This window comes from Panicum virgatum, chromosome 4N, assembly GCF_016808335.1.
Source record: "Panicum virgatum strain AP13 chromosome 4N, P.virgatum_v5, whole genome shotgun sequence".
Classification (NCBI taxonomy): Eukaryota; Viridiplantae; Streptophyta; class Magnoliopsida; order Poales; family Poaceae; genus Panicum; species Panicum virgatum.
Genome location: NC_053148.1, coordinates 48,127,758 through 48,147,960, shown reverse-complemented (window position 1 = coordinate 48,147,960; position 20,203 = coordinate 48,127,758). Strand labels below are relative to the sequence as shown.

Here is a 20,203-nt window from a genome sequence, read left to right as displayed (position 1 = left end):
AGATCAGATCCATTGGCAACACATATGGGACTCCGGCGCCGGTCCTACCACCGGTCGTGCTCGATCACCAATCACCGATCGAACCGGCTAGCTAGCAGCACAACTCTACTGGCAGATGCGACTCCACCTGGACGTGCGCGTGCGCGTGCGTACGCCAATCACCGATCGAACCGGACCGAGCACCAACTCGTCAACAACAAGTTCCTTTAGGTCAATCGATCGATCACAAGGGGTAGCTAGTGAATTGGAGGCACGTCCGACGTCCCCTTCATTCTCCTGTGCATGTGTGTGTACATCCCCTCCCCGGCCGGGCCGCACGACAATTCGTCCACGGCTACCGTGATCCGCCGCGACAGCGACGCCGTCTCGATCTGGAAGCAGCTGGCTGACTGATCGATCTCCTCCCTGCTCTCGTGACCATCCCGAGCGGCTTCTGATTTCTGAACTGAAGCGGCGGTTGTGGCCACCAGCAGGCAGATGCATGCTTGCGGCCATGCGGGTTCGGCGCCTCTGGCGGACGGCGGCCGCTCGAAAGTGAGGTCGGCGGAGTACCGTGCGGAGCTCAATTTTCAGGAGGCGATGGATGGATGGGCTCATCTCAAGATAATGCTGGATGGATGGATTTTTGCTGGTGAAATGTCCATCCATCCATCCCAGAGGCTTGTTCACAGCTGGTTGAGGGGAACGTGAGGAGGACATGCCATGCCAATTGCCAATGTAGTTACTGTGCAAGCAGGTATAGGCTTGCGTGGCCACATATATTCGTTTTCTTTATATATTGGTTCGAATAGAAAAGTCAGTAGTATACCGTGCGTGTATGTATGCAAATCGGAGCAACAACTAGCAAGGGACATTTTTTTAAAAAGAAAAACGTACACGTGCGTGGCTGTAAACAGAAAATTCAGCGAGTGCCTGTCTGTCAATACAGATACCACCCAATACTCGGTACCTTTTTAGGAATATTGCAAAAATAAAGGGTTGTACACTTTCGTGGTTGTAAGCACAAAATCCCGCAAGTATTTCTTCAAAAAAAATCCCGCGAGTATTTTTTTTAAAAAAAACCCCCCCGAGTGCCTGCATGCAAGTCAACTCAACCGCATCTCGCCCGGCCCATCTTACTGGGCCTTTTGGACACAACAACAGTTCAGTCCAGGAAAGCGCCTTTTTTTCATTTTTATATTAAAAAAACAAAATTTCAAAAATATACGTCGAATAGTGAAATTTTCAAAAATGAGTGCCTGTCGCCCCATAATGGGCGACAGGGTGGCTGTCGCCCATCCAGTGGGTGACATGACCTAAATGTACATTTAGGTCCTGGCGCCTAGGGTGCATTAAACAGTGAACTTGTAAAATCTATATAAAATCATAGAAAAATCGGAAAAAAATACAAACTCAACTGTTCTGGATTCTATGAAATAATATCTACAACTTTTGTTACATAAAGTTTTTCATTTTATCAATGTATCTAAATCAAGAAAAATAGTTCTTGTACCTAGAAAAATCTGAAATAATTCATTTGGTCTAGTTGTACTCATCTAAAATTTACCAAAAATTTTTTATAGCTCTTAGGAAATAAAATAATGGTACTGTAAAAGTTATGCCTTCTAATACTCAATATAACAGCATGGATAAATAACCCATTTAAACTAGACATATTGCAAGATCTAATTTAAAAGTTATTCTAGAAATGTTTTCTGGGCCTACCAATTTTGTACAAGCCTATGCTCACCATATTCAACACTCTGGCCAAAGATGACATGCATCCAAAGGATGGATCTTGAGATTTAAATAAAAGTGCATTAAACTGGTATTTAAAATAGAGAAATATACATTGATCAAATGAAAAAATTTATGTAACAAAAGTTGTAGATATTGTTTCATAGAATCCAGAACAGTTGAGTTTGTATTATTTTGATTTTTCTATGATTTTATATCAATTTTACAAATTCACTATTTAATGCGCCCTAGGCGCCAGGACCTAAATGTAAATTTTTTTATATTTAGGTCCTGTCGCCCACTGGATGAGCGACAGACACCCTAATGGGCGACAGGCACCCATTTTTGAAAATTTCCACATATATTTTTGAAATTTTGTTTTTTCTTAAATATAAAAATGAAAAAAACGCCAGGAAAGCTAACAGGCTTAGGCCCATTTGTTTCAGAGAATTCTCCAGAAATCCCGTACATTAAGCATTTGGCCCGGCCCAACACCAACCGTACCGTTTCTTCCTCCAACCAAAGCACGATTGTTTGTTTAGACGATTCCCTTGATGATGCATAAAAGCAGGAATCATTCACAGTTCGTGTACCTTGTTCTGACGAATCTAAGCACGCATCATCATGTCCAATTAATGCTTGCACCTTGTTCCTCACTAAGGTCTTCTTTACATGTAAACGCAAAAAACCGTAAACGTATTAAACTAAAAAGAAATCTTGTTAATTTGAAGTACTAAATAAAGTCTATTTATAAAATTTTTTGTATGGTTGGGCTGTAAATCGCGAGACGAATCTAATGAGCCTACTCAATCCATGATTTTCAACAGTGATGCTACAATAACCATCCGCTAATTATTGATTAAACATGAATTAATTAGCATCATTAGATTCGTCTCGCGATTTACAACCCATCTATGCAAAAAGTTTTGCAAATAGACTTCATTTAGTATTTCAAATGCTCTGTTTACATCTTTACACATTTTTGCAAAATAAACTAAACACACCCTAAGGCTGTGTTTAACTGCAAAATCTTTCTCTCCAAACTTCACTATTCACCTATCACATCAAATCTTTTGCCTCATGCATAGAGTACTAAATGTAGATAAATAAAAAAATTAATTGTATAGTTTTGATGTACGTTGCAAGACGAATCTTTTGAGTCTAGTTAGTCTATGATAGAACAATATTTAACACAAACAAACGAAAAATGCTACCGTGTGCGACAGAATCCAATGTCACACTTTTTACCACTTTTTGCGGATACACAGGCTAAACAACCCGGCAACTGCATCGGTCTTCAAGAGATCAACAAAAAAGCAAGCCCGATTATTACAGTGCCGTCACGTGGCGAGACAGAACGTTCTCTAGCTAGCTTGCAGAAGCAGAAGAAGACTTCTTCATTCTCCCTGCACACGACACGACACGACTGCCGGATTGGAGGTTGGAGCTCGATCAGCAAGCAGGTCACGACCTGCCGATGGGGATGTCGCACTCGGGCGGGGCTCCGTGCGGGAACCTCCTGCGGTCGTCGCAGTAGTCGTAGACCATGTAGTTCATGCGCACCCAGCTGAGCGTCATCCAGCTCCACCAGTCCATCCTCCGCGCCATCCACGACGCCGCCGGCGGGCATCGCGCGCGCCCTCCCCCTTCGTCCCAGACGCAGGCGGTGGTGGAGACGTTGTAGCGGCGGTAGGCGGCGACGAAGGGCGCGCTGGCCCAGTCCGTCTTGACGCGGCCGCCCTGCGTGGCCCAGTCCTCGGCGTCCCAGATGCTGGCGAAGACGTGCGCCGGCTGGCGCGCCGGGAACGGCACCCCGCGGGCGGCGTTGTCCCGGAACACCCGGATGGGGACGCCGTCGATGTAGAGGATGACGTTGTGCGGGTTCCAGAGGATGGAGTAGGTGTGGAAGCCCGCGGTGGGGTCGAACCACAGCACGAACTGCTGCTCCCGCTCGCCCCTGCCGTCGCTGAAGATGTTGGTGTGCAGGAGGTACGGCTCGCCGCTCGCGTTGCCCAGGAACTCGAAGTCCACCTCGTCGTGACGCGCGCCGCCGCTGCAGATCTGCAGCACAATGTGCCCAGGAACAGAATTGTCAATCTCAATCGTGGGATCCACGACTCGTTTGAGTTTTCCCTCTTGATTTTTACTGGCAGGAAATTACTAGAAACTTCTACAGTTGTATTACTACTGTGAAAGGGTCTCATTTTCACCCAAGCTAAAACAGGAGGAGACATGCAGTATGTACGCGTACTACACGCGATAACTGTAGCAGACTGTCTAGCTACCTCGCACTGTTCATCACAAATGCCAATTGAATCCATCAATTATTTACTAGTACCAGCATTTACTCGCCAACTCGTACAGAATTCACCGCGCGCGGCGAACCCCAACAACCTTTTCAACTAGCTACTCACGGGATGGGGTAATTTCGAACGACATTGACCAGTAATCTTTTCGAAGAGCAACAATGCGGTTCGACCAAGCCGCAGATCGATCAGTAAAAAGTAATAATCGGGCGAGTATATGTAGGGCGCTCACGTAGAAGGAGGTGATGGTCCCCGCGGACTCGCCGGCGACGAGCTTGATCTCGAGGTCGAAGCGGCCGAAGAGGTAGCGCTGCTTGGACTGCAGCCGCGCGCCCGTGCGCTCGTCCAGCGACAGCTCCACCTCCCGCCCGCCGTCGCGGAACCGCGCATTGCCCTCCCCCCACACCACGTCGAAGTCCCGCCGGAAGTCGTGGCCGCCCGCCGCCGCCGCCACGGCGAGGAGGAGGAGCGCCAGCCGGCAGGGGCGGGAGGCGCGCATGCCTGACTGACCAGAGCAGTGAGCACCGCCCAGCAGGAGGGAGTGAATTCGCAGGGAGATCGGCTTGGGGGCAATGTGACGGGTGTGCAGCTAGGCTGCGGCGAGGTGAGGACGAAACGAACAGGTGGTGGAAGGAATAAGGAAGGAGACACCGCACACCCAGGCAGGCGAAAGCCGAAAGGTGGTGTGTGTCCTGCGGAGAAGAAATGGTGGTGGTGTGCGTCACTGCTCACTGCGGCACGCCAAGATAAAGAGGCCGGGCCCCGGGGAGGCGCCCAGTTTGATGGCACGTAGCCGGGGCGCTTTCGCCAAATGCCAGGGCGAGCCGGCACGCGCGCTCTTTTCTGCGGCGAGGCATTCCTGTGGCGCAACGGCCAGCCATGGGATTACGGGAAACCGGCGGCGCAAGCAGGACTGGGCACAGGGAGTCGCCGGCGCAGCGGATGGGGGCGCGCCATGTGGGGTCGTCCCTGGCAGCACGACGTGGCAGCACGACGTGGCAGCCACTGTGCTGAGCCTGAGGCGAGTTGATGACGCTCCGTCCGTGAGGGCACGACGACGACGCAGGCGGAGGCGGAGGCGGAGGCGGAGGCGGAGGCCTGGCTGGCCCCGTCCGTCCTGGCTTTGAATCTGCGGGCATGGGCCATGGCTATGGCGTCGCGAGCAACGGTGTGGGAGCGCGGAGGTGTACGTGGTACGGTGGATGAGGGGTGGGTGGTGGGAGCTGCCCGGCGACAGCTCCGCCGTAGCGCAGTAAAGATGGAGGAGGGAGGGATCCGTGGTGTGGTGACTGGTGGTGAGCCCAACTTTTCACTCTGGCGTTCCGTGCCTCACTCACGGGGTGTGCGGCCGGTGCGGCAGCCCCGGCGCGGTCCCTCCCGTTTGTGGGACTTGTTTGGTTTTGCAACAATACAATTCTAGTGTGCACATTTTTCGAAATGAAAATTTCGCATGTATGATATATTAAATGAAGTCTATTTACAAATTTTTTTAGAAATGTGTGTAATTTTTTACGACGAATCTAATGACGGTAATTAATCGATGATTTGCTACACTAATACTACAGTAAATATCCTCGCGCGATCAAAGGCCTCATTAGATTCTTTAGAGTCACTAGCACGGGGTTCTGAAGTTAATTTTATAAACTAGGTTTATTTGATACCGTAATTAGCAGTTAAAATAATACGAGGATAAAATCAAACAATCCCCTGGTCGCGGCATCACCCGCGCCGCCGTCATCGAGAGCGCCTGCCTGGGCCAACTTCTGCACCCCGCGACCTTTCGTTCCGAGCTGCACTCTCTTCATCATGTCTCCTACACTCGTCGTCTCATGGAACTTGAATCATCATCATTCCACCGTCAACCGTGTATCTACATACATACTGGTTGGAGATATAAGAAGGTCAACAATTTTTTTAAGAATAAGAAGGCCAACAATTAAGCAACAAAGATTAAGGTATGGCAAAGCTGGGGACTCGGTCCCTCAAGCAAAGATTCAAATTCAATGATGCAAAATATCAGTATGCAGCAGCACCTCTCGTTACAGCCGTGCCCTTGGCTGCATGTTTTTGCCGCTGCTAGTGCCTATGTGCCATCCTATATATCAACCCATAGTATAGTAGCAGTACAACAGCACGTAAATCCAAGTGATTTGTTTGGTGTATTTCTTATTTTATTTATTATTCCAGACTCTATATATAGCCAATCAAATCATGCATATTTATTACATTGTAGTTTTGTACATTTCCACACGCTTCTAGATATTTTTACGAGATTCACAAGGGCTCCTTCATTGCTTTCTCGCAATTGAAATGAGCATCCTTCAAGAAAGGGACTTTGGTGGGTCACTTGACTGAAGGGGGGAAGGAAATCAGTTCTGTTTTTTAAGTTCGGAAGGCTGAAATAAGCAGCTGTCCTCATCTGGGCCGGCGATAAGGCCAGATGATGGATGGCTAAGAGCCTGGGCCACGTCTGTGTTCATCGTTTGGGCCGGTTACGATCGTTGGGTTCAGTGGGGCATTATTTGGCAAGATCCTTGCTAGTCAACTCATCCTTAGACCCTGTTTGGTTTTCAGAAGTCTCTAGCCTCTCCAAAAGTCCCTGGGGCTAAACAAAAGTCCCACCCTGTTTGGTTTCAACAATTGAATGGTCTAAACATCATTTAATGGAGTGTTCAAAAGACTTCTTTACCCCTTTTCCTGCATGCATACGCCGAGGCGCCCTACCCTTCACCTGCGCCGAACCTCCGGCATGTCTGACGCGCCCGACGGCGGCTCCCTCCCGACGGCGGCGAGCTCCTCAAGCTCGGTCTCGCCGGCCTCAAGCTCGGCGGCGGCGTGGCGGAGTCGCCAGCGCGCGGCGAGGCGGAGAGGCGGAGGCGTGCGGAGTCGTTGGGACTCCTGGCCCACGCGCGGCTCCTGGCGGTGCGGCCTCGCAGCGGCGAGGCAGCGGGACGGCGCGATGTGCGGGTGCGGGGTGGTGCGGACGGCGCGGGTGCCGACGGGAGGGCGCGGCCTCGTGGGCTCGGATCCGGCGCACGGCCGGTGGCGGCGAGGCGCCCCTCCTCCTCCCTCGCGGTCGGCTGGCTCGGCTCCGGCGCGCGGCCTCCATCCCCTGCGCCAGCATGCGGGTGCGCGCGGTCGTCGAGTTCGAGAGGATCTGCGGCGACGGCGAGCTCCGCGGCGGTCGTCGAGCTCCGGCCATGGTGGCGGGCGTCGAGCTCGGACCTCTCCAGGCCGGCATGCGGGAGCAACGCCGGGAGGTGGAGCGGGTGGGTGAGCCCACGGCGGGCTTCGGCGGGCGGGCCGGGCGGCGGTTGCGAGGTGGAGCGAGCACTGGCGGCGGCGCGGCTCGAATCGGCGGGCGGGCGGAGTAGAGGCGCGCGTGGCGGGGGGGGGATGGGGGGTGGTGGTGGCGGCAGAGAGGGGAACGGGTAGGGGAGAGGACGAGAGAGCCAGAGGATGTGGATGGGGGAGGGCACGTCGGGGTGGGGGAGGGGCGGACCGGGGGTAGGGTAGGGGCAGTAGATGGGAATATAGCCCAAAAGCCTCAAAAAAGCTCCTCATGAGGGTCTTCTCTAAAAAAATCTCTACAAAAAAAAAAGTCCCTAAAAATCCCACCCTGTTTGAGTTAAAAGTCCCTAAAGTCCTAGGACTTCTACAAAAATCCCTAAACCAAACAGGGTTGCTAAAGAAAAAACAGATGAACATGGCCGCAGGTTTTTAACCGCATCATAGACTCTAAGCAACCGGCAAGGAATTTACCGGGTACGTACTGAGAGAGAGGAGGTAAATTACATCAAGTCACCAACAACAACAATAATACTCTAAATTTACTGGACATGCATGTAATGGAGATACTCCTGCATCACAAGCACAGCAACAAAGGGGAAAACCGGCCGGAGTCGCTCTATCTGGAAGTTTGGAGAAGACCACACTCGAACACAGGGGCATGTGACTCGGGTCCGAGCCTGAGTGCCCGACTCCACTCGTGTGGTTTTCCTTTCCGTGGGGAGGAGCCGGTAACGTGCAGTCTCTGAGGAAAACGCGTTACGCGTCTGTGGTTAGCAGCGAAAACCGAGGACGGATGACGCCAGTGTCGCTTGTTGTTTTTAGCCCTAGCACGTGGTAACTGTGTTATCGTCAGATCATTAGCACTTAGATTAGAATATTTTTTTCGCATGAACAGGAATCCATCACGGATGTCGGTCGTCCCTAGTCTCGACTCTCGATATCGACAAGAGCAAGCAACGCATGGACGTCGTCTTCCTCCTCGGTTAAAATAATCAAATCAAATCCGGATAAGCTCCACCTCCTCCCGGGCCCTCTCCCAGCCTTACAGGGTGTCCCTGTCCCAGTGTCCCTTTCCTGCTTTCCATCACTCCATGTCCATGGGCCATGGCATGTCTTGCCACTGGCGCCAGCCAGCCTTGCCTGCTTAGATCATCTAGCGGCACGCACACAGAAACACGCATGCAGAATCAAGGACGCTGACGGAAGATTATGCTGAAAGAAACTTGATGACAGGTGCACATCTGGTGTTACAGAAACAAATCAAAGAATGCGATACGCGTGCTGCTCCATTTACATTGTACATCGCCCGGCCCCATCATGCAAAAACGACCCTTATTCTTCTCCATGATGCGATGGGTTGGGACGGCGAGGAACCATCGTGCGTGCACGGCACTGCGGCAGCCGCTAGCAGCTCACCGGAGGTGGCACTCGGTGGGGACGCCCTGCGGGAAGCGCTTGGCGTCGGTGCAGTAGTTGTAGATCATGAACTTCCTCTGCACCCAGCGCATGCGGCGGTAGCTCGTGTCGCTCAGCTGCTGGCTCCACCAGCCGCGCCCGCCGCCCGCGGCGGCGGCCTCCATGGTGCCCACGGGGCACTGCTGCCGGCCGCCGGACCAGACGCAGGCGTCGGCGCGGAAGCCCCGGAAGGAGGCCACGAACGGCGCGTGGGACCAGTCCGCCTTCACGCGCCCGCCCTGCGTCGCCCAGTCGTCGGCGTTCCACAGGCTCGCGTACAGCCGCATCGGCTGGCTCTTGGGGAACGCCACGCCGCGCGCCTCGTGGTTCTTGAAGTCACGGATCGGGGTGCCGTCCACCGCGAAGCTGCACAACACGAGGAAACCAAACCTGCCTGTCAGCGACCATGCGTCCATGCCTAACAATGGTGATGTGGTCTGTGGAAAGAAGATGATTGATACTCACATGATGTGCTGCGGGTTCCAGACGATGGAGTAGGTGTGGTAGGCCGTGGTGGGGTCGAACCAGAGGCGGAACTGCTGCTCGCGCTGGCCCTGCCCCTGCCCCTGCGTGAACACGTTGGTGTGCAGCGTGTAGGGCTCGCCGGTGACGTTGCCCAGGAACTCGAAGTCGATCTCGTCGTGGGTGCTCCCCTGCGACGAGAGGTAGAAGGTGGTGACGGTGCCGGCGGAGTTGCCGGGGACCAGCTTGATCTGCATGTCGATCTTGCCGAAGAGGTACTCGCTCTTGGACTGGAACCCGGAGCCGGAGGTGCGGTCCAGCGTGAGGTCGAGCCCGCGCCCGCCGTCCACGACCTTGCCGCGCCCGCCGCCCCAGGTCATCTCCGTGTCCTGGTAGAAGTTGCCGGCCCGCGCCACCGCCGCCAGGCAGGCCATCGCCGCGACGGCGACCGCCAACGACCTCATCTTCTTCTTCTCAGCTGATTGTTGCAGGCAGCAGCTGCTCTAGCTAGCGAGAGTACGGAAGCGTTGGGAGCTCGGTTGAGGATCGGAGGTGGTCACTGATCGAGTAGATTGGTGGGATGGAGATGGCAGCCGGGGCGGGGTGGGTATTTATAAGGGGTGTTGCAGGAGGCCGTGGCAGGCAGGCAGGCAGCCGCCGGGGGGGGGGGGGGGGACACGGGCAGCAGGTGGAAACCAACGGGCGGGTGCCGGCTCGGCCTCGGCTGGCTGGCGCGTATGGCGGAGTGAATGCGGCGCGGGGCGGGTAGATTTGGGACACGGTAGGGTAGCCATGGCTGGCCGCGCACTGGATCCAGTGGAGGAGGCTCCGGCGGTGGGGGCCCGCGCGGCGCGGGGCGCCTTTACTCGGCCACGCAGGCGGCGAGCCCCATTCGCCCGGCCACCCGCGGCGGCTTCCGGGCAAGGGATGGGGAAAGCGGCAGCTTTTGCGGGTGCTTTGCTTGGCCTCGCCCGCGCGCAGCTGCTTTCCAGTGAGGCGCCGGCTGGTGGTGGGCAGCCTGCCTGCCTGCCTGCCTGCCTGCTGCTTGCTCCGCTTGTGCTGCCAGTGCCAGCCCGCGCGGCGTGATCCCCGATCCGGCAGGGCCGTGGCGGCATGTGGCATGGGCGTGCGTGCAGGGTCTGGGATTCGGGGAAGGTTCGTCCGGCCTCGCCGCGTGCGTGCGTGCGAGTGTCCGGCCGCTTGCCCCAAGGAGAAGGAACGCGAACGCGGCGGGCGGCCGCGGCATGTCCGCATGTGGCATGGGGCATTGGACGCAGGGCTGGTACTTGCGAGCTGCAAGTGTGCATACTGTCCACGGTAAAGGGTCTAAACCGTGGAACCGTCTGCTACCTGCTGGTGAGTTCATCTCACGACCCGGTAGGTTTCAGTGTTCGATCCGCCATTTACGCCCGGCGGGCGAGGTCGCTGTAGCCGGCGACATGAGCCCATGGCATGGCATGCTACAATTTTTTTATTGATAAAAGGTTCACCCTGCTTTTAAGAAAGTCATAAGAGATCTATTATTTTATTATTTGGCCAACAAACGGAGTTTTCACGTTCGTTCTCTAGGCCTAGAAATTCTCACGTTAATCAGAGAAAAATAGAAAAATAAAAATTATCCACCACTGCCATTATAATAAAAATTAGCCTAAAATACCCGTGTGCCTAATTAACAATTACCCACCAATGCCATTATAAAAAATTAAATATAAAATATCATTTAGCTATGTATCAGTTACAAATATACTATTAATAAAAACTAAAGCTAACAACAATCAATCAATATAAAAAGAAAATAAGAATAATTATAATGCATAATATTATTAGAGCTCAACAAATTAAATTGTTATTATAAGTAGATAATATTTGAATTGTTTTAACCAACAATAAGATATAATTTATGATAATGAACAGGGTGATGTATAATAACAAATAGTATAATCTTTAAAAATAGTAAGGATACAATGACATATAAATTTTTAAATTTTCAATACTAGTCGCGCAAATGCGCGGGCCATACGCCTATTTGAGAAACGACACAAGTAGAACACGCTGGCTACCAGAGCAAGGCCAGAAGAACAACTGAGGAGCACTAAAAAAAACATCATCCGGCGGACAGTCTTTTAACTTCTCCTGGAATTCTTCCACCTACCCCCTGATCTGAGACACCATAACCTCCAAGGCGCCGCGATCATCCTTGCGCAGAAGCTTTTGCCACCTCTGTAATAAAGCATTAATTTTGAAGATGATATCAGAAGGCGTGCGTGTAAATTTACCTTTCATAACGCGTTTATTTTGCGAAGTACACAAACCCCAGAGGACTATTGTCATAAGAAAATTTTTCAGGCTATACTGTTTACACCCCAACGGAACCCAATTGTCTAGGAATTCCTGTAGACAGATAGGGTTTCTTGTCCATCCCAGAGCTTCTTTCAGACAGGCCCAAGTGAACCGGGCTGTAATACATGTGAAGAAAATATGGTCAGCAGTCTCCAGTTTCCCACAAATTCCACATAACGGATTGCCCTTCCAATTCCTCTTCCGAAGTTCCACACTGGTTTGTAACTTGTTGTTATAGACTAACCAAAGAAAGACTTTCAGTTTCATAGGTAGCTTGTTCTTCCAAATCCTCATCATTCTTCTGTTAACTATCCCTCTGTGAGACAACCAGCGATACATCGATCTAGTAGAGTATTTTCCTGATTTCTCCAGAGCCCAATTCACCTTATCCCCCCCCCCCCCCCCACCCCCTTTCTTCAAGCTGAATATTAGCCAATAGACTATTCAGCTCCTGCCATCTCTCCAGAGTATGGCCAAACAGGGATCTTCTGAAATTGACAACCCATTCCCCATCCTGATAATAATCTGACACCAAGGTAGCCTTGTTAGAGCAAATGCCGTACAGGTCTGAAAAAGCTAGTCTGAGTGGAATATTGAGTATCCAAACATCTTCCCAAAATCTGACTTCCCTGCCAAAATCTGACTTCCCAAAATCAGATGTTTTGGGGATCAGAGTAATCACCCCATAGTTTAACCTTGCTATGTCTAGCTGGCCCATGTAAAAGTCATTTGTCATCTCCATCAAGTTTCCTTTGATAGTATTCCAACAAGTTTTATAAAAAATGTCGATGCGGGAAATGGGCGACTACAAAACTACTCAATTGCTCATTTGTTGTGCGCTTGATCGGATATGGTCTAGCACACAAAGACTCGAGGATTTAGACTGGTTCGGGCCTGAAATGCCCTACGTCCAGTATGGGGGGTGGTGTTCTCGCTCTATTGCTCTCGAGCCCAGGTGCTCAAAGTTCAGAGGGGAGCTTACAAGCTGGTCAAGCAGTGTCGAAACCGTGGGAGTCCAACCCTTTCCTACGTGGGGGGCTTTCCCTTTTATAGTCCAAGGTGGGGCCCCCATTTACAGATATCTAGCGCTGTGTCTTGACACCGCCGGGGTGCAATTCGTCCTTCTCAGTCGTCGGGGCCCACTCGGTCGGTCGGGAGTCGGCAGCCTTGATCCTGGCGATCTTCTAGGGCAGGGGGTGATCCTGGCGATTTCCTTGGGCGGTGCGTTCCCCCGGTGCTGTCCCATCCTGGCTTAGTCGGGGCGGCGCGACCACTCGGACGATCGTTCGGGGGTCTCTTCCGGTCTTGTCCGCCAGAGCCTGTGTTCCTTACCCGCGGGGCTATCTTACGTAGCTCTGTCACCGGACGGCACGCCTGGTGAGGGGTGTCTTACCGAGGCCTGTCCGGTGGCGTCCGGTCACACTCGCTGGCGTAATGAGGTGGGGCACAGAGGCAACCATCATTACAGTGAGGGGAGGCAGCGTCTGTGGACGCCCCCTCCTGTTGTGTCGCTGGGCCCGTGCGAGCGGCGTTGTCCCCTTGTCAGGGAGTCCTGCTGGCTTAGCCCTTGCCGCAAGATAAGGATGGCTGGCGTCTCGGGGCTTGCACGGAGTCTGTCTTGGCCGGCACGCCTGTCAGGAGGCGCGGCGCCCTTGGAGCGCACGTCCCGGGTCACCGGCATGGTTCTGACCCGGGGTGCTAGGTCGGGGGGCCGCCACGTGTCCTGGGAGGTCGGGCTCCCGGACCCGTTGGCTTAGCAGCGAAGGCAGCTCCCCGCGCGGGTTAGCGGGCTGTCCCATTCTTGGCCCAATAGGTTTGCTGGGCCTTCTTTTACATGAGTCAGGCCCGTTAGGGGTCCTGGGTTTGTATCCCTGTCAAAAAGTTACACCAAATCCATCGGGTCTAGGGGCTGTATTTTCTTTCATATAAAAAACAGTCTTCTTGACCTCCTATTCAGAAAAAGGCTTAGTCAATTCCACATTGTCTTCTGAATTTAATCTCCTACCAGCAGACCAGGCCCCTGTTCCCAGCTTAACTTTTCCATTAGGTCTCATACAAAATAAGTTCTTATAGTAATCGTAAATGATACTCTGGATTGACCTTGGTTCTGTTACATTAACTCCTTCATGTTCGAGTGACAGAATTGTCTTTTTCCTCTTTCTCCCATTGGCTACTAAATGAAAAAAAGGAGGAGTAGGTGTCTCCTTCAAGTGTCCATTTTTCGCCCCCTCTTTGTTGCCAGTACATCTCTTCAGCCTCCATAATCTTTTCCAGCTCTACTTCCAGTTGAAGCCTTTTCTTATTTAATTCCTCATCTGTGGCCTTTGCCTCCATTAGGTCATCTAGTACTTGAATTTGAGACAGCATGTCAATTTTCTTTCTCTTGTACTCTCCTCTGAGGTTATCCCCCCATCCTTTTAGAAATTGTAGCAGACAGCAAATCCCCCCATGCCACTTGTCCAGAGAATAAGGCCCTGTTTGGAACCAAATTTTTTCAGAAGTCCCTATCACATCAAAAGGAATCTTAATATTTTATAGTATTAAATAAAATCTGTTTATAAATGTTTTTTGACAGCTGAGTGCTTTTTCGCGAGACGAATCTAATGAGCCTAATTAATTCATAATTTGCTACAGTGATGCTACAGTAACCATTCGCTAATCATAGATTAAGATACCTCATTAGATTCGTCTCGCAGTTTAGCCCCCGGGTTCTGCAGTTAGTTTTATAATTAACATTTATTTAATACTTCTAAATACTAAAAAGTTCCAGGGACTTAAAGTCCTGGAACCAAACAACCCCTAAGTTTGTTGAGGCCACTTTTCTGCACGTCTGTCCCACTTATCTTGGACTAATGTGATGAAGTCCTCTTCCAGGCACCACTGCTTCTCAAAGTGAAATTGTCTTGGTGGGTGTTTCTTTGAGTCACCAGTATCAAGAAGTAGGGGTGTGTGATCTGAGCCAATTCTGGTTAAAGTTAGGACTGTTAAGGGGAACCTCTCCTCCTCCCAAGAGGCACTGGCATGCTACAATGATACGTACAGACTGGGGCTGGAGCGGCTGGGTTTGATGGGTACGGGACACGCCGACGCGTCTCCACGAGCGCTCTTGTACTTGTCGGTTCGTTCAGGGGTCCCGCGACTTTCGAATTTGAATCCTTTTCTTCCAACTTTGAAATGGAGGTTTACAGCGTATGTTCTCGCCCAATCGATGTGTCTTGGCTTCTGGCACCTTCGAGGTCATATTGGATTGCCGTCTTCTGATGAGCCGCATCCGTTGCGCGATGTTACGCTGGCATGCCCGACGCGTCCGTTCACTGCAGTATCAGTGCGTCCATGGCGTCACGCGCCGGACACGGCCCCGCCTGCCTCGCGGGATCCAGCTGGGCTCGCTCCCGCACAGCCTCCTCCTCCTCCTATGGCTGGCCCTACTCATCAGTGCGTCATGCGCTGCTGCCCCTCCAATCCGGTACCAGTACTGCCACTGCCATGCCCATGCCGCTCCAAGCAGACGGAGGGAAGACACAGGACAGGACAGGATCGGATGCTTAGCTGTCGCCTGCCGGACCTCGTCCAGGAGCATCGCACTGGTGCCAGCCCGATGAGCCCCGGCCGGCCAGACCGGCGCGCGACGGGTCACCATTGAAAACCCCCGGCCGGGACCGCGAGGTGCATGCCCTGCCCATACGGCGCCAGGATAAGGAGGAGCAGCAGAACGCGAGGGGGGCCATGACCGCGCACGGAGCGCCCTCGTCCGCGACGCGTGCTGCCTTGCCAGCCGGCCGCCGCTCCCGAGCGGGCGCTGCCACGCGCCGAGCGTGCTTGGGAGGGAGGCCGGGTGCGTATGTTCACGCGGCGCGGCGGCTTGCAGCTACTTGCCGCCGCGCGCTTCACGCATGGCCTGGCCTGGCCTAGTCTCCTCGTACTCGTACAGGAAAGCTCTCGCCGTCTCGCGGTCGCCGCCTCGCACGGGCGGCAGAATGCTCTTTGTTCCGGCCGTTTTTAGGAGGAGAGTACAGCACGGCTACGCCAGCGCTGCCATGAACGGCTTGCTTATTGCTTTACCCACCACGGCACCGCGTCAGAGTCGTCCTCATCGGATCGGTTATTCCCGTGTGTCACTTCAAGAGTTCAATAATAATCCAAAATCTAGGCCGTGTTTGGTTGTTTCTTGAGAAAAAATTCATGAAAACTTTTAATTAGAGGTATTAAATGAAGTCTAATTACAAAACAACCTCCACAACTATGGTACCGTAGCAATTACTGTAGCTAATGAGATCTTTGACCGTACGATATGGAGATAATTAGACGTGGTTACTGTAGCATCACTGTAGCCAATCAGGGTTAAACTTGTCTCATTAGATTCGTCTCGAAAAATTACACCCATCCGTGAAAAAGTTTCGCAAATAAACTTCGCCGTCTAGTATTTTATGCATGTATTCGTCTTTTTGTGAGAAAATTCTCAGGAGGCTAATCAAACACGGTGCTAGTAAAAAATGACTTTTCACCAAAAACACAAATTATTTGGAAATAGAAAAGCAGCTTTTTTTATTAATCCCAGTTGCCAAATTGCATGCTTGGTAGATGCTGGCTGCGACTGCGAAGACGATTCAGCTCTCCTCTTGGCTCAAGCTAGGTAAGGAACTAGGGGTGGCATACGATACGACGATCTCGGTCAGATTCTGAGTCCAGCTACCTCGCAAAAAAAAGAGAATAAATTCACAGTCCAGCTACCTCCCCCCACAAAAAAAAGTAGAAATCTCAGCCCAGCTTTTTTTTTGAGAAACCGGGTTTTCATTGATTCATAATATTTGGTGATTACAGCCCAAATTACAAAAACATCCTTAAATGAATTGGAGGTTACATTCAAGTCCTTGTACATTCCCGGTCGTCCTCGCCGCCGCCGGCCGGAGCTCCCAGCTTGATGCCGACCTCCTCCCTGGCGAAGAACATGAATTTTTGGCGCCGTCTTGAGTAGCACATCGGGATCGACATGCATTATAAACGCTGAACGAACTGGCTGAAGATGATGGTCAGAAACCATCGCATCGACAGGCAACAAGGGATCCGACGTCTCAAGGACCTCTAGGAACCCCGTATCGCCGGGCGACGAAGAACCCCGAAGGGGAACTGAACCACCAAAAGTGGGATCAAGCAACCAACCCAATTTCGCTTTGTGTTGGTACATAAAACTCCTCCGATGAACAAAGGAGTACCAGAAGAACCTTCCGATGAGCACTTCACCGGCAAAAGCACCGAAACTCATTCGAGCAGCAGGCACGTTATAGGTAACGGATTTGGCGCCACCATTGATGAGAGAAACACAGACAACCCAAAGAAGCACACAGGTGGTTTGAGCATCAACGCAGAAGAATGAGACCAAGAAAAGACCGTCGATGCCAAACCCCAGGCATAAGACATCGCCATGCATCTCTCGCCCATGGAGCAACCCAGCAACCCATCGCCCAACAACAGTACCCATGCCGGAGAAGCTCGGGAAAGATTCAAAACCTAAACCTAACCTGAAGCTATTGCCGATGACGGAGACAGGAAAGCCGAAAACGACGAAGAAGCTCCCATCAAAACTCGATTGGAAGACACCGTCGCCTTCTCGTCGTCGACCGCTGAAGCCGCAACAGCACTAGTACAAGAACCCACTCCGCATCTCCGGAATGGAAGGATCCAACCCTACTCTACCAAATACACACCTAGTAGATACGGGTATGTACACCGCACGACAAAAATCGAGGTTCCCCCCAACCTCCGGTGCCGTCGAGGCCACCGGAGGCAAGGGGGAACCAGCGAAATCGTCGTCGGAAGAGCAGTCACTCTCGGTTCGCCCTCTTTTTTACTGTAGATGGGGAATGAGTCGAGAGGAAGGAGAAGAGCTGTCTCTCAGCCCAGCTTCTTGCAGCAGTGCAACTACGGGCCGGGGCCTCGGCAATTCCCTGCGTGTGGGCTATTATACACTGTGCTCGTGGGTAAAAAACGCATTCTTCTATTTTTATATTTTTTAAAAACATTTTTTACAGAAATATATTTTTGGTTTCACAATTTATAGTTCTATACCCCTACCGCCCGACAGGGGGGCGGCAGGGGGCCAACCGCCCGTCTGCGGGCCGGCCGGCCCCCTACCGCCCCCTGCCGGGCGGTAGGGACCTATATGTAATTAAAATTTGAGTTCTATCGCATGGAGCCCCCTACCGCCCGGTGGAGGGGCGGCAGGCAGGCCGACCGCCCGGCAGGGGGGCGGCAGGCTCTCCCCAATATAAAAGCTGAGGTCCCCCCACACCTGCATTTGCAGCAAACAACATCCATAGAGGGAAAAATGAGAGACGTGGTGTGAGGGAGGGAGTTGCAGCAGCGAAGTCCTGCCGGATTCCGCACTTGTGATCTGCAGGTAAGTTACGTATGAATCCATTAATATTGTAAAGCAATTTAATTTAATTAATGCTATAGTATTAAAATTTCATTTCAGTATTAAAATTTTAGTTTATTATAGACTTGTTTCTAAATTAATTATAAATTAAAATAGAATTAAGTTTTGGATAGTGAAATATAGTATTAAACTTGTTTCTAAATATTGCAGCATAAGGCAATGGCTGCCTCCAATTTTGGAGGATTTTCATGGACCGAAGAAAAATCTAGTATAATACTTGAGATCATGACACATCTTGTAATCAGTAAGAAGTTGGATGTATTAGCGGATGGTACGATAGAGATGGTGTTGTCAAAATTAGTTGAGTTTAAAAATTTCACATTATTTCAAGGTATTACCACGCAAGATGTAAATGAACACCTGCTAGAACGTCGGAAGATATACATGAGGGTATGTGAATTAGCGAATCATCCTAATGTTATTGGATTCTTACAAAATACTTGTAAGATATGGATGCGGTCAGAGGTGTATGAGATGCACATTAAGGTAACTCTTATTCAGTTCTAATCCCGTCCATCATTTGTAATCCATATTTACGAAATAGTAAAATTATTGTGTAATTATATGCTAGAATTACCCCGAGGACACGGAGTTGATTAACAAATCGATACCAAATTTCCGTAAATTGGTATGTATCTTCGGTGGACTTATGCCGCAAACTAGACGAAGGAGGTGGAGAAATTTTTCGGGTGATAGTTCTTGGCCTCCGCAAGAACAGATGCCGTAGGTTTGTCAAGTCATGCTGCACCACCTCAAGCACCAACTTGTGTTAACTGGGATGACGATATGAATGACTTCATGCCCCCAAACCGTGGTCTCCAACACATGATATTCCTCCCCCTGTACACGAACCTAGAACCAGAAAAGAGAGAAAGGGAAAGGCAAGATGTTCGTCAAGTAATGCTGCACCACCTCAAGCACCAACTTGTGTTAGCTGGGATGACGATATAGATGTCTTCATACCCCCAAAACCATGGCCTCCAACTCATGATGTTTGTCCCCCTGTACATGAACCTAGAATCAGAAAAGAGAGAAAGGGAAAGTCGAGAGGTTCGTCAAGTCACGCTACACTACCTGCAGCACCACCATCTGTCAACTGGGATGACGACCTAGATGATTTCATGACATGATCTATAACATATGATGTTCATCGGTTTTAGATTGTGATGTAAATTGTGACGGGACGGCAGACCTCATGTACCTTTAATTGCAATATTTATATGTTTGCTATGTTTGATTGCAATGATTATATTAATTTGTGAATCTTGAACCTCGTGTGGCTCTATGATACAATACCACATAAGATAAAATGAACGAAATATAAATAGAACGTTAAACAAAATACCACATAACATATTATATTGAAGGTTTCATTCGTTACAACCAAATTCGAGAGAAATACACACTGCCAACTAATTAAACAAGACATCTAGACATAGTGTATACATAATATATTAGTTTCGTACACACAAATACATTGCAAGCTGTTGCGTGCACAACTAGATGCGACGAATTCTTGTAGGTGGAGCAGATCCATCCGTCGAATTCCCGGAAGGTCCAGTCTCGGCAGCAGCAGTGGGTACTGAAAGCTGTGGCCACTTCTTATAAGTGTGACTGTCTGCTCCACACAAGTTACAACGTTTTTTCTTCTTTCCAACCTCGGACTCGTCCATTCTGTTCTGGATACGATGCGTCTGCCGTCGGCATATGCCCCTCTTCATAGCTGGATCTGGGATGAGTATTGGATGGAAATTTTGTTGAGTGAATGGTCTTAGAATACCGATGCCGTATATCTCATGACACCAAGTCTATGCAGCGACTTCCTTTGTGAAATAGTGAGAAACATATGACGCAGCATCTAACCTAGATACAGAACAAGCCGCGATGACATGGGAGCATGGTAAGTGATGCACCTTTGGCTTCTAGCATCTGCAGAACACCCTCACGTCAATGGTTATCAAAACTTCTTGAACTACCTTTTGTCTGCGGACACCCTGTCCGGTCCTGTCCCTGCATGATACCTCAAACCTTTGCTCTTTTGTGCCCATCGATATAACTGAGTGAAATTGAACCTTTTCATCTTTTTTTTCTTCCATGTACTCATTGACCCTTTCGCAAAAACACACTCCTGGATCATGAAGTAAGGAAGCGGCTGATGCGTACCGCTCCCTGAAATACCTTACACATCCATACATGA

At 50.8% G+C, this 20,203-nt stretch overlaps 2 protein-coding genes across 2 annotated transcripts; both read right to left on the bottom strand.

The window, feature by feature from the left end:
* Nucleotides 1-2,934: 2,934 nt before the first annotated feature.
* Nucleotides 2,935-4,821, bottom strand: LOC120668641 (xyloglucan endotransglucosylase/hydrolase protein 24-like). The gene is made up of 2 exons (XM_039948386.1): nt 4,255-4,821; nt 2,935-3,777 (listed from the first exon to the last, which is right to left on the bottom strand). The coding sequence occupies exons 1-2, from the start codon at nt 4,519-4,521 to the stop codon at nt 3,181-3,183; spliced, it is 864 nt and encodes a 287-aa protein (XP_039804320.1). The 5' UTR covers nt 4,522-4,821; the 3' UTR covers nt 2,935-3,180.
* A 3,676-nt stretch (nt 4,822-8,497) lies between these two features.
* On the bottom strand, nt 8,498-9,822 carry LOC120668638 (xyloglucan endotransglucosylase/hydrolase protein 22-like). Its single transcript, XM_039948382.1, has 2 exons — nt 9,234-9,822; nt 8,498-9,134 (listed from the first exon to the last, which is right to left on the bottom strand). The coding sequence occupies exons 1-2, from the start codon at nt 9,692-9,694 to the stop codon at nt 8,726-8,728; spliced, it is 870 nt and encodes a 289-aa protein (XP_039804316.1). The 5' UTR covers nt 9,695-9,822; the 3' UTR covers nt 8,498-8,725.
* Between the last annotated feature and the right edge of the window lie 10,381 nt (nt 9,823-20,203).

Excerpts from the sequence above, each read along its gene's own strand:
- LOC120668641 (XM_039948386.1), bottom strand. The coding sequence starts at position 4,521 with ATGCGCGCCTCCCGCCCCTGCCGGCTGGCGCTCCTCCTCCTCGCCGTG. Across the intron at positions 3,778-4,254 it reads GGACCATCACCTCCTTCTAC|ATCTGCAGCGGCGGCGCGCG; the intron begins GTGAGCGCCCTA and ends ATTGTGCTGCAG.
- LOC120668638 (XM_039948382.1), bottom strand. The coding sequence starts at position 9,694 with ATGAGGTCGTTGGCGGTCGCCGTCGCGGCGATGGCCTGCCTGGCGGCG. Across the intron at positions 9,135-9,233 it reads TGGAACCCGCAGCACATCAT|CTTCGCGGTGGACGGCACCC; the intron begins GTGAGTATCAAT and ends CGTGTTGTGCAG.